The following is a 13477-nucleotide window of genomic DNA, read 5'->3' as shown; positions in this document are numbered from 1 at the left end:
TGAGGGATTTTTTTTCTCTGTGCATCACACAAAAAAGTGCTGTCGATAATTAGCAGTCTTCTGTTATTACTAGACTCAGGTGTCACAACTGTGTCTCATCCTCATTACAGTAAAAAATTTCACCTATCAGATTCATTATTGCTAGATAATGCGACTGAGAGCCTTAGCAGGCCCTCCAGAAAAGTAATTCAGCCAAGCAAAATTATCAGCTAATTATATTTAGAATCAAAAGCCCAACAACTATTTGCAGATAAATTGTATGAATTGAAGTGAATAGATCTGAATATTAAGATTCATAGATTTAGCAGATGATTTGTTAATTGGAATAAAAAGGTCATTTACTAGCCATTTTAACAATAGATCAATTGGAGCTCTATTTGTTATTTAACTAGTAGTGCTTAAGAAGTGGAATGGAGAATAATTGTATTATTGTCATGATATGATACTTTTCCGGAAAATGACCAAAACAGGGGGGATTTACGGTGCTTCCCTTTCTGTATTTGGTCCCGAGTCTGTGCGTGTCTGGGGAGGGAGCGTTCAGCCCGGTTCGGTTTGACCTCCGGGGCTGGTGAGCTGGAAAGGTGTCATGCAGCGGGGAGCAGGACTTCCCGCCCGGCAATCCGAACCGCTCCGGAAACGCGCCGGAACTTTGGTGTGAAAAGGTTGAAAAAGCCTATGTAAATAAGACCGTTTGCAAATGAAAGAATTCCAAATCTTAACCTGTATCCAGCAAACTGCAGAAGTATTGAATTCCGATTTTACTAATTCGTGATGCAGATCGAGGTTCTCGTAAGGGGAAATTGCATGCTCAAGCGATGACTCAGATTGCATCTTGGCCTGCAGTTTTGTTTTAGGGAGCTGTTCTTTTTTTTTTTTTTTCATCCAGACGATACGATTAAAAAGCAAATATTTTAACATAACTTAGTGATCTAAGCTATTACTGAAATGTCCACAGTTTCACTCTTTTTTTTTTTTCTAGATTAAAGAAAACTTTAAAAATCTATTTGCTTTGACATATGACACAATATTTAAGAACTGAAATCATCAATTAAATCACACATCAGAAACATTTCCCTTTGGTAAAAAATATAGTGCTAGACGATGTACACTTTGAAATTGTTGTTAATGTTTAAAATGCAATCTGAAGTGCATATGTTATTTAAAAAACCATAAATTACAAATTTTAAAAGTTTCTGAAAAAAATAGCAGTCGTTACTTAGCAAAGCATTTGCAGAGAAATGTATATCTTTGTTTTTTGTGGATAAGCAGAGTTGTCTAGTATGGAAGCTGACTGTGTTATTCTTTATTTTATTTTTGTTCCTGTTCAGCACTGAGCAGAACTAAAGGAAACAGTTCACTCTGGGCTAGACTGGCTGCCTGTAATAAAGTAACAAAGCCAATATGCACTTGAACATAGCGAAAGCCTTTTGAATTGTCACTGAAAATAAGAAGGTGAACGTTGACAGGATTTCAGATTTTTTTCTAGGGACTGAGGGAAGCTGAAGTTAAAAATAAAGTTCTCGTATGGTCAACATGTTGGAGGAAATTCAAAGGCTCTCATAAAATAAACATATTTTAAGAAGTGTTTTGAATTTCACTATGTAATTTCTGGCCAACAGAAATTGCAGTTGTATCTTCAGAGGAACATTATGTCAGATCAATGGTCATTATGCAAAAAAAATAAACTGAAAACTTGATGCTTTAACCCATTCAGCTATTCGAACGCAAGCATGAATAGGACGACTTCTCTTTAGACTTGCTACTGGAAAACTTTGTGCCGTTGCGTCGCGCTTATAAAATACTTGGGCTTGATGTTACAGCAGATATGCGAATTGTTCCTTGAGAAAACAAAAGCGCCAAGCATTACGCGCTTTGGCAAAGGAATCTCGACGGTGTTTATGAAAAAATACAAAAGTTTATGTCCCGAAAAATGAAGGAAATGGTCTGAATGGTGTGCGTAAGCTGAAAGATCCCAGCCCAAAGCACACTGCAGTCGTTCTCAGGCTACGTTGGATGGCAACTTTGGACTCTTAAAGCTGAGGGAGACCGTCCGTCCTGCCAGGTAGTGCTGGTGGTGTGCATCTGTGTGTACAGACGCACATATAGAAGCCTGCGTACGTATGCCCTTGTTTTTCTGCAGCATTATTAAGCAAAGCCGTCCATACTTCACCATGTTGTTACATGTGTCTGTCTGCTGATTATAAAATGTGTTAAACAGTATTTAAAAAACAAAAAAATGCAGAGCTGCGCTTTGATTTATTCAGCGCACAAAACATATGCTCACTGTTCTGTTCTATGTAATTCATATGATCAATAAAATTTTCTTTAAAAAGAGCAACTTTGGCATTTAGAAGGATTGTGCTGCTGAGCAGAAAAATGTTTTACTTGTGCTATATGTAGTCAACCTCCATGCTCTTGCACCAGAATAAGTTTTTGGCTCACTAACGTCTTGTTCATGTGTTTACTGTTTTTAATCCTCAGGGTGGAAGCTGTGTATTGCGGCTGCTATCCGCTGTGTCCCAAAGCCTTGGTGTACCCAGAGATATTCCCAGGTAGCTGCTTTGCGGCACGGTCCTTTTGTCGAAATGTAATACGTGATTCATGCTGAAATATGAAGTTTGAGAATGAACTTGAGCAAAAGCAATTGTTTATTTGGCAAGCCAACATGTTAGTGTTAAGGCAAATTTTATGTGTTTTAATACATTAGACGAAGTTTATATTTACCATCTGTTCTTTTAAGATAACACAAAAGCAAGTTTTGAAATAGCATTCTTCATTGTTAGCATACACAACCCATAATGATAGATTTTTGTAAAAAGGTCAGCGATGCTGCAATGGTTTGCAGATTTTTTTTGATGCACAGAGAAAAATGGAGGCCTGAAAATCACACCAAATTATTTAAACAATTTAATACTTAATAGTATGCAACTGTGGTGCAGGATACGCACTAATGTAGGACCAGTTCTTTGAAAAATCTCATCACTAAATGTATCACATATGCATTGTGTTACATTAGAATAATGTATTTTAATCACCCAAAGGAGATGTCTAAACAGCACAACTACACAGTCTTATTTAGCATTAAACATCCTTGTGAGCTGAGGTAACCTTATAAAATCATGCTTAAATAATGTAAAACACGAGGCGGCACAGAGCAATATGCATTTTTAATTAGTAAAGTGACTAATATCGAGTGTGTGCTTTGAGGTTTTTGTTTCATTAAAAATGTATCTGTTTTTCCTGCAGCTGAATATCTGTATTCTACACCTGAACAGCTTTTTAAAAGGCTTCAGAATTTCTGCAAGAGACCAGACATTGTAAGGAAACATCTCTATAAGGTAGTTGTTCAGAATAGTTTTACATGATATAATGCCATATTGAAGTACAAAGGGAAAAAAAAAACCTTAAAAAAACAACATTTAATTAACATACTAATGTTTAAAGGAAACATGCTAGGGAGGGATATTAGTCGTTACACTAACAAGGATTAATTAAACTAGATGCCAGTTGTATTAACCTAGGTCTTATGAAATACGTGCACTTAATGCATGCTACATGCTTTTTTTTTAATTTATTGTTTTCTAAAATGACTGTCCTTTACATTTGGACCCAAGAGGCTTATAAAAATGAACCTGGATTAATGTAACTCATTAGTTTAAAAGGAAAATAAAAGAAAGATACTACAATTATACTAATGAGGATAAGCCTACCTTCCTATCCTAATTTAATCTCCCGTCCGCAAAAAATGCAGGTGACTGGTCTCAGGTAAGCTTTCTCTGCCTTTTGGAAATATTTGAATGATTTTGATAATCACGACTATTTTGACTCTTTGTTTAAATGAGGTAAAAGTTTGCTTTTTAGGGTATGGTGAACATAAAAAAAGTTTCCTGGAAGCGTAATTTACTGGTATTTATCCTGTCTTATTCTTTCCAGTTATTTATTTAGAGAAAGGAGAGCTTAAGTGGTAGACCGGCCATGCAAGTTTTGATCAGGTGCTCAACGCCAGACTGCCTTTCAGATGCATATTTGTATTGCTAGGAGTCCAGCTTTATTTTTGCATTATGTGAATGTAGGGGAAGCACTAAATTTTATACTATTTCAGCGAAAAGCTATGATCAGGTGATGGGGCTTTTCTAAAACACCCGCTATATTTTTGCATGCTAATATGTCAGCTTGCACCGTTGGCTGCTCAGGTAGGACTTTTCCAGTCCTAGCTGCGCTGTGTACAGGGCGGAGGCGCGTTCCCCGTGCACGACGAAGGCGCTGCAGGTAGCATTTTTGTGAATGATCAGGCCGAGTAGTCTCCCTCCTAATCTGGCCGCTTCTGCTGCCGCCGGGACTGGCCGCTTCCCCACGCTCCTGCCCGCGCGGGTCCTGCCGTGTGTCGGCTGCCTCTCTACCCTCTCGGGCGAGCGGGATAGTTTCACCCGTGGCCGACTTTTTTGGTGACCTAAAAATAGACATTTGCATAATGATACATCAAAGATGATGGTGTTTCTGCAGGAAACAGTTAAACTTCGAGGGGAAAAAAAAAAAAAAAAAAGGGAGAGAACCAAAAATGCAATTTAACACCCAATTTCAAGCTCATTATCTTTCATTGTCTATTAACTTGGCAATGGTTCAGAAGGTAGCTCATAATAGTTTAAAATGCTGACTGAACACTTCCAGTGCTCAGCATTACTTCTGGAGTCAGTAGGATCGCAGAGCGAGGCATGGTGCCTTCCAAGCGAAAGCAGCCCTTCGGCGGTTGCCTCGGCGCTTCCCGGTGCTTCGAGCTCGGCTTTTCCTCGTGCTCGCACGGATCTTCTCTGCGCACGCGGCTCCCCAGCTCCTCCCTAAAGCCAAGGCTGGGAAGCAAAGACGGAACAAGCTGTGAGGTAAAACGAGGAGAGTTTTGAAAAGCGGCGCAGGGAGCGAGGCGTGCGCGAGTCCCGAAAGCTCAATGCCTCATCTGCACCAAGTGCCTTCTTTTAAAGGAAAAAAAAAAGAAAAAAAAAAATCCCCTGGAATTATTTGGAGGCCGCCGCGAAACAAAAGGTCGCTGGTGCCGTGGCTCGTGCGTTGTTGGCAGCGCGGCTCCGTGGCGGAGCTGTGACCGCCTGAACCACGGCGTGCGACAGGCAGCGATTCGGCCGAACGGGGCGCCGCTCCCAGGCGAGAAGAGCAGGGCCTGATCCGGAGCCCGCGACGGCCGCTGAAAAGCCGCCCCCCGTTGTCTCTCGTAGGCTTGGGGGCTGAGAATACGATCGGGGTTGTCTTTTCGTGCCGACACCCACACACGCGCTAATTCCTTATCTTGCAGCTAAACTCACCGTAAAACCTTCTGAAGGATGCCAGCTTGGGGCTGGGCTGCGGGTGTAGTTATAGCTAGGAGGGTGCTGCTTTGGGGAGTGCAACCGTGAGCGGTGCGCCGCGCTTTGCTCTTCAGCAGCGGGAATGGTATCCTCTGCTGTAGGGGAGCAGAGAAAGCGGCGCCTAGCACAGCCACGCGTAGTAACGGGCTACTTTCCTTTCGGAAATCCCTCTGATGTGCTCCATACCCGAAGTTCATCAAATAGCTGTGAATTCTTGAAAAGAAAGGAAAAAAATGCTTTAAAAGCAAATAGTACTTCACTGTTTGGGGATTCTGCTTTATAGATCAGGACGTAATCATCATCGGAAGTACCCTGGGTTATCTTTTTACCTACTGTTGCTTTTTTTATTATTAAGGATGTCCAAAACGTTCAGGCAGCTGTGAATAACAGACAGTTATTGCTTCGGTTGTCCTCAGCGCTTGTGCTGACGGAGTCAGGGGCAAAAGGAAGATGCATGGCGGCAGGGCAGTCAGGTTAGGTACGGGACACAGTGCAGTATCCCTGTGAAAATGTGCAGACCAACACATTAAATTGCAATAGCTCAACTCTACGGAGCAGATTCAGGCTTGCAGACTTTTAAAAATGTGCATAATGTAAGCACCTATGAAAGCCTTTCCAAGTGATGTATTGCTCACCCTGTGTGTTTTCCTGGCGCCAAAGGCTCATTGCAATTTGGATATTGCCTTCTCCTGGTTGTTAGCAGAAGATGGAGATTTGCGGGAAGCACACTGTATTGGTTATCAAAAATTTGTTCTAGTCTAGTTTCAGTGAATCAGAAGTTTCTGTTTGGTTCTGGGTATTTGTGGTTGCCAAACTAAGCGTCAGAATGAAGCAAAGAACAACTTCAGGGCATGAGTTTCCCTCAGAGGATGCCATAGGACCTGCCAGGGTTTGCAAGCTCCCCAAGTAGGGCTTTTTTAAAAAGAGACAAAACATTTGTTTCTGCATTATTAGCTTTACATTTACCTTTCAGTTCCCTCCTTTCAGTTTCTTAATTTAAAACAGTATGTATAAAAAAGTATACACTGGAAAGGGACAAGAAGAGTTGCCAAAAGCCAGGCATGGAAGGAGCTGACAACTTTAAATAATCTCTCCCAGCCCTCCCAGCTGAATGAGTGCCGGCTGACATGCTCTCGGCTCGGGTTCCTGCAGAAAAAATCTCCTCTCACTCAGGCTTGTTTAATGGAGAAAAGAATTTGGCCCGCTTTCTGACATTCATCTTGCTGTTTCCATCACGCTCCAGGAGCTCACCTGCCCATGGAAAGACACACGGCATGGGTTTTTTCTCACTTACGCCACTGTAAGATAAGTGCCTCTCCTGAATTCAAAGGGATTGAACTACTGTAAAATCAAATTAAGATCTCACTTAGACCTTAGACATCTGAATTGTTTCCAGTCTCAGGATTTGGCTGTGCAGGGCAGTTTTAACAAAATTTTCATTTTTCTCCCTTTTCTTTTTGCTCTGATTGAGATAGAGCAATATTTTTGATATTCCAGGAAAACTGAGGTAGACGGGAAAACTGCTTCCCATCCAGCTTGACTATTTCAGCACAGCTAGGGAGGCGGCAGGAGTCATTCTTAGCCACATGCTGCAGTTCCTCGTAGTCCTCGTACAGACCACGTAAGAGCTGGGGGAGATTCCTGCATTTCCTCTGCCCTTACCCCCACCCATTCCCCTGCAAAACTCCACGAGAAATTCATTTTCCTGCCATTTGTTTAACTGCTGCTCAGGATCAGCACATCACATGTTTAGTGGGAGAAGGTATTGGATCCTGGACGTAGGTAGTTATAGGGTATGAAAGATCTTCTCTTGGTCTTTCACAATTAGAGGTTAACAATGGAATTGGAGATTTTATAAACTTTCATAATCTTCTTTTAGTATTAGCTGTTGTTGTTCTGTATATAGTAGTTGCCCATTGGACATCAGGTCCTCAGGACCCTGGATTCTTGTCTTCGATGGCTTTCCATAGCAAGGAGCTTCATTGCGTGTTTGCACACTTGGTTAGAAGCATTTCCTTTCGTCAGTGTAGCGTTTCCCTACCTTCATTTTCATTGAGGGTCTGCTCGTTCTTGAGTTGTTTGCCTGCAGACAGAAGTTCCCAATTCATCTTTTCGATGCCATTCGTTATTTTATAAACTTTTGTCAAACACTTATAGTATGCTGGTCTTTTCAGTCTCTCCTCGTGAATGTTATTCCGTGTTTACGTTCTCATCTCCCATCATTCAGCCCATTCCGATGCTCGAGAGCTGTGTCGTGATGGGGTGATCATTACTTTACAGAGTATTCTAGACCATGCCATCAATTTATGTATTCTGTGATAATTTTCAACCTGTTCCTTAGGCAGCCAAACATGCTGTTTACTTTTTTAACCACGAATGTATATTGAGCAGATGTTTGTTTACAGTGCTCTCCAGATCTTTTGTCCCGAGCCGCTAAAATTAATTCAGAGCTCTATAGGGTGTGTGACTAGTGCAAATATTTCTGTCCATCCTGCTGACTTCCACTCATCAGCAGAGCAGAGAAAGAAGGCACAGTATTGTATTTTTGCTTGCACCTAGCTAGCAGTGGGTACAGGTGAGTAGGAATTTGGAAGCACGAGTGGGAAACTTGTGTTTTCCTCTAAAGATGCTAATTTTCCAGGGAACGTAATTTTAAGTGGTTTCAAAAATATTCTAAATATGCCTGTATGGGCAACGTTGTTGCCAGCAGGGAACTCTGGAGTGCAGGATGGTGTGTTCATGCTCTCCTGTCTCTGTGTCAGTGCTGGAAAGAGCTGCTTAGGGACAGGTCCTTAAGTAAAGTGTATGTGAGATAAGGATTTCCTATGTGAAAGAAGTCTTCGGTTACTTATTTAGGCCACAGAATCAGAATAATTTAGGAAGGCACCTCTGAAGGTCATCTGGTCCAGCCTCTGCTCAAAGCAGGGCCAGCTTTGAAGCTGGATCTAACTTCAAAGTTGGACTAGGTTGCTCGGGGTTGTATCCAGGTCAGTTCTGAAGTTTGGACATTTTTCATTCCCATCTATATTGCTGATAACGGCTGAAGATCCGGCTAGCTTAGGATGTTTCCAAGGGTGGGAAGATGAGGAAGGTGGAATACAGTTTTTGCATTTTGGGCCAACCTGAGGCCTTAAAGCTGCACATGGGCCTGGAAACAGCCATGGTGGAGCGAGGTGTGCTAGGTAATGCAAATCCTCACTGCAGAAGACATGAGCTAGCAGGGGCTGTTAAAGTAGCCTTCCAGGTCCTTTTGGCACCCAGCGATTTATATACCCAGCCTGGGAAACCCTGAGGAGCCACTGTCCTTTCCTGCAGCTGAACTTCTCCCAGGGCTTGGCTTTCTCTGGCCTCGGGGGTATATATCTAGGAGCTTTCAGCACTCCACGAATTTTGGTACGCAGCTCATAGCAGTTGGCTACGTTTGTAGAGCAGGAAGAAAGCATTCATTAAGAAAAGGCAGTTTTGTGTCCATCTTTCAGCATAATCGCAAGGACTTTGAACTTTTTATTATAACAATATTAGATAGCTTCCAATTTAGTTTTAGAAAGTAAATGAAAAGTGGCGGATGAAGCACAGCTGCTGCAGAATGGTAGATGGAGAAGTGGGTCAAAGGAATATGATTGACTTTGAAGGAAAAGTTGCAGAAAGAATGAAAACTTTTTCTTTCCAGTAAAATATATCCAAATTACCTTGAGAAAGAGGGCCTGGAACTCTTTTCCTACGGCTGCAGTTGGTCAGCGTGGTCTGAACCATCCTTTCCTAGAGAAAGGGTGTCTTGTATAAAACTGCATCCCACATTTGGTGTTTTTCTTTTTGTTTAAAGACAGAAGGAAAGAAATGAGTTTTAAAATGAAGAAAATGCTGTATTGCAAGCAGCTTTGCAGCTTGACTCTTCCTCTCTTATACTCACTTGCAAAGGGAAGGAGCTGCGTCACAGAGTAAAGCTGACCCGGTACAAATTGGCTCTGAAAATCACTATGCTTTCTTGCACTCCAAATCTCATTTTTTGTGCCAAATAGTAATCTCTAGTTCTTAATTTTGTTAAGGTAATATAAAAAATGTTAAAATGTAAACCAGATCAATCCTGTCTGTTCCAACTCCAACTATCGCGAAGCAGCAGAACTGTCCTTATTAAATTCTAAAGGTTAACTCTGAAGTCTAATGATGATCAGGTGAATATTAATTATTTTAGTTCTGCTCTTAGGACACAAGAAACAAGAAAGTTGATTATAGCATAAAAGATATTATATTGCTGCTGACATCTTGGTCTGATGCCTCTCCTTCAGGGGAAGATCTTCATTTTTATGAGAACCTTGCTACTTTTGCTGATTTGGTCTCTGCTTATTTAGGAACCGTTGGCTGATACATGCTCTATACCTTAAGAAAAGGTATAGAAAGGTATTTGCCCAGACCTTTGCAAAGTTATCACCAAAATTATAGATATATATGTATATATTATGTTATGATGTTGCTCTGCTAGAGTGAAAACCCAGACACTCACCCACTCATTTAGCTGCCAAGGACGTGCAAATATATTTGCAACGTGCAAATCATGAAGCGTGCGAAAAAACCTGCGTGCAAATCTATTCTCTCCAAAGCTGCACTAAAATAAAGGCCAAAAGTGAGGCCGGCAGTGGTGGCCCCGGGGGGACTGCCCGCTCCCACGCGCCGGAAAGGCGATGTTAAAGCTGCCCTATCTGCAAGAAACGCTGGCTAAGAGCGTTGTGAGCAGCTCCGCCGCACCGCTCCCGACATCCGAGCGCGCCAAAGCGTCCGGCGGCAGCGGCGGCAGCGGTGGGCAGGCAGGCGGGCAGGCGGCCGGGCAGGGTTGGCGCCGCCTCACCCGCTCTCTCTCGTGCTTGCTCGCAGGGCGCCGTGGCCGGCTTCTCCTGGGCAGCGCTGCGTGGCGAATTCAGGTCTCTGCTCGCCGCGGAAGCCGGGGAAGATTTGCGACAGATGGGGCTAAGTCACAAACTTGCAGCCTAAGGCAGAATCGCAGAACTTTCCAGAGCGTGCCCATATTTACCTGATCAGAGAGCAAAGAAAATCTGCAGAGGAAGCCGAGCCTGGCTGCTTGTCATAGCTGACACAGAGCCATCTGCCACAAACCTGTGGCGGCTTCAGATCTCCAATCCCTGCCACCACCCCGGCTCAAATTAAATACAGATTCGTGGAGACGTTGTGATGGTTACACATGTCCTCGGCATCACATGCAGGAGCCTGTTCAAAAAAAAAAAAAAAAAAAAAACAGGCAGAAAAAAAAAAAAAGGAAAAAAATATGTGGCCTGTTGTATAACCGCACTCATGTATCCCATATGTGGTGCCACATTGAATTTCCGGTGGAATCTGTTTTTCTCCTTTGTACTGGATGACACGGTGCCGGAGCGCTTTCTTTTCGCCGGCGCGATGGCAGCCAAGCCGCGGCTTCAAACGCGCGCGCGCGCTTGGCCGCCTTTCCACCTAGGCGGGCAGGTTAGCGCCGGAGCCGTCCCGCGTCCTCCGAGGGCCACAGGGCCCGGGAGGAGGCGCCGGGGGCGACCCGGCTCCGCGGCAGCCGCCGCCGCCGCGGCCCCGCGCTTCCCCCCCCTCCTCTCCTTTTCTTTTTTTTGCAAATTAATGACTCGCTGGCACCGGGGGTTTTTAAGTGAAGGTATTAATAAGGGGTCTGGCAGGTAATCCCATGATTCACCGAGTTACATTTGCATTTAATTAATCTTAAAGAAAGCTGAAAGATAAACAGCTGTAATTCAAACTAGCATGGGAAATATGCTACGTGGTGCCATCTATCCGATAAAATGAAAGCTGAGACACTTGTTTTATTTCTCTCAAGGATGGAGAACAAACAGATAACGGTCAAAATACTTCCAATAAAAACCAGTAGCTGCAGTTCATCAAGGATCTGTGCATCCAGTTACGAATGCAGCCTTTTAAAGATAAATCACTTAGATTCCAGCAGTCAAGCTGCTGTATTTGTTGATGTAAAATGTTTTGAAGATGTAGATTGTACAATAAATTTTTAATAAAGTGCCCACTGCAATTTTTAATTAGCATATCTCATTCATGTATAAGTGTGTACATCTATCTGTGTGTTTATCACTCTGCATTTCCCCGTGCCGGAGTCAATGAATGCAATTGTGCCTTTATCTGATGAAGCAGAATCTGCTTCGCACATGATAATAAAACGTTACGGCAATTCCAAGATTTTCAGCTCCGTTGTGGGAAGAGGCATGGAGGATCCTGGGTAAGCTGTTTCGATTTAAAGCCCGGCGACACCTCTCTTGGTGGGCAGGTGAGGTTTGGGCTTCCCTCCTGTTGGGCAGCTCGTCCCTCCCTGCCGGCGAGCCGTCACCCCACGGCCTGCCTGAGCGTCCTTCTCGACCTCACCATCCCTTCCCCGAGCTCCCTGGCTCCCCGGTTCAGCGCTAGGGAATTAATCGTCTGCCGTGTGGGCTTGTTTCGCCCTTCTTCTCCACCAAAGCCCAGCCCGGCTCGAGAAGCTGAACGGGGTTGAGTCAAAGTCGTCTTCTCGGGACGGCCTCTGCAAGTGTGGTGGGCATCTCTCGCAGAGCCAAGCAACAGCATGACCGTGCACTTCGTATCCGAATGGCTCGTAAATCTTCCCTGATGTTATCCCACCTCACGCCAGCAAGGGCGAATTAGAATTTTTGTGTCTTTGTCGATGGGGAAACCGAGGCATGGGGTGAATTGGCCCAAGTTTCGCCGTGAGTCGCTCTCCAAACTGGTAACGGGGAAAGAAGAGACGCCGTAACTCCGTGCCATGGCTTGTGGCAGACGGGCTCTGCACGCGCTGTTCGGAGAGTCTCCTGACACCCAAGATCTGTCTTTTTGCACGGAGACTACGGCGGCGGAGGGGCCAAGGCAGAGCCGACTGCTGACCCTGGTCAGGCCCACGGCAGCCGGGGGCTCACCCAGCTCCTCCGTTGGGTGGTCTGCTTGGGTTGGTTTGTTGATCAGGGATATTTTAACAGCAGGTTTTATGCATGGACGATCAATTTTTTAAATAAGCATGCATCTGAGAGCTTCTTGGGTCCTCTTTAACCAGGAGGAGGTTCTTCTGCCACCGCTCCAGCAGCTGGATGAACTCAGGGCTGAGGCCGGGTCCTTGCATTGAGATCCTTCCTAGGCAAGGAAAGTGGTAAGCTTCAGGCTGGTTTATCTCACCCAGTCTCATGTGAGCACTTTCATTTTTCTGAGTTGAAGTGACTTGGAAAACATTTCCTAGTATTCCTAGGAACAGTAAGGGCCTTACTTTGAATATGGGTAGAAAGGTCCTGGTTGCTTTTCAAGGTGGTTGTCAGGAGACCCAGCACCCCCAGAAGGTTTCCCTAAAAGCAGGCGAAAAGTCTGGGAATCTACACACACCCAGTTAGTGAATGCACAAGTCTGATTTTAACAAGCAAAAAATACAAATATCCCCCCAAAACCACAGGAGGGACAACCCGTCTGATACCTCTGCCCTCCTCCCCGTAGCTGAGGGTATAAATATACTCTTAGGTTCAGTTTGGTGAGGAAGGCTGTTCTAGAGCCAGAAATCCCGTGCTGGACACCGAGGATTACGGGGAGGCCAAGGTCCGTCCCGTCCCGTTGCTGGAGCTCTCGGAAACCTTGCAGCGTGCCTGCATGTGTCCTTGCTACATCCCTAAGGGCCACTAGGTCGGCCCCATGTCCTGGGCAACGCCGGCCTCCTTCCAGATCCTCAGTCCAAAGGGTGATGTAGCATTTCTAGAGGCGGTATTTCCTGCAAAAAGCAGCGTTTCGCCCGGCGCCTGGGCGCTGCCGCGGAGCGAAACAACCTGAGGAGTTTTGCCCCGTGGTTTCTGAAGATCGGCGAGAGCCAACCATCCCGTGCTGCTTCCTTCAAAGCCTTCGCTTCCAAAGGCCGCGGAGACAACCCGGGATCTTGCTCCCGCTGACTCTTTCGCCTCCTGCATCAGAAACAAGCCGGGCACCTAATCCCGCAGTCCCCGTGCCTTAGTGTCCGAGAGCGTGGGAAACGCCGCTTTTTTCCACGTGAGACTCGTCTTGTCCCGTAGGATAGAAAAGAAAATCCTAAAATAACTGGGGAAATTTTGTGCAAAACGTTTCCAGGGTTCCTGCCACCG

General features: G+C 44.6%; 1 protein-coding gene across 12 annotated transcripts in view; it reads left to right on the top strand.

Annotated features, from left to right (window-relative positions):
- The window catches only part of GTDC1 (glycosyltransferase like domain containing 1), a 195259-nt gene extending 183868 nt beyond the window's left edge, over positions 1–11391 (top strand). For all 12 annotated transcript variants that reach the window (XM_067299402.1, XM_067299410.1, XM_067299407.1 and 9 more), the window contains 3 exons: positions 2482–2552; positions 3247–3338; positions 10224–11391. In XM_067299402.1, the coding sequence (XP_067155503.1) occupies positions 2482–2552; positions 3247–3338; positions 10224–10340 (280 nt within the window). In that variant the 3' untranslated portion in view covers positions 10341–11391. The remainder of the gene's footprint in view (positions 1–2481; positions 2553–3246; positions 3339–10223) is intronic.
- The last annotated feature ends 2086 nt before the right edge of the window (positions 11392–13477 follow it).

The sequence above is a fragment of the Apteryx mantelli genome, chromosome 6 (assembly GCF_036417845.1).
Source record: "Apteryx mantelli isolate bAptMan1 chromosome 6, bAptMan1.hap1, whole genome shotgun sequence".
Lineage (NCBI taxonomy): Eukaryota > Metazoa > Chordata > Aves > Apterygiformes > Apterygidae > Apteryx > Apteryx mantelli.
The sequence above is the reverse complement of the archived record's forward strand: the minus strand, read 5'-3'. Positions and strand labels throughout refer to the sequence as shown.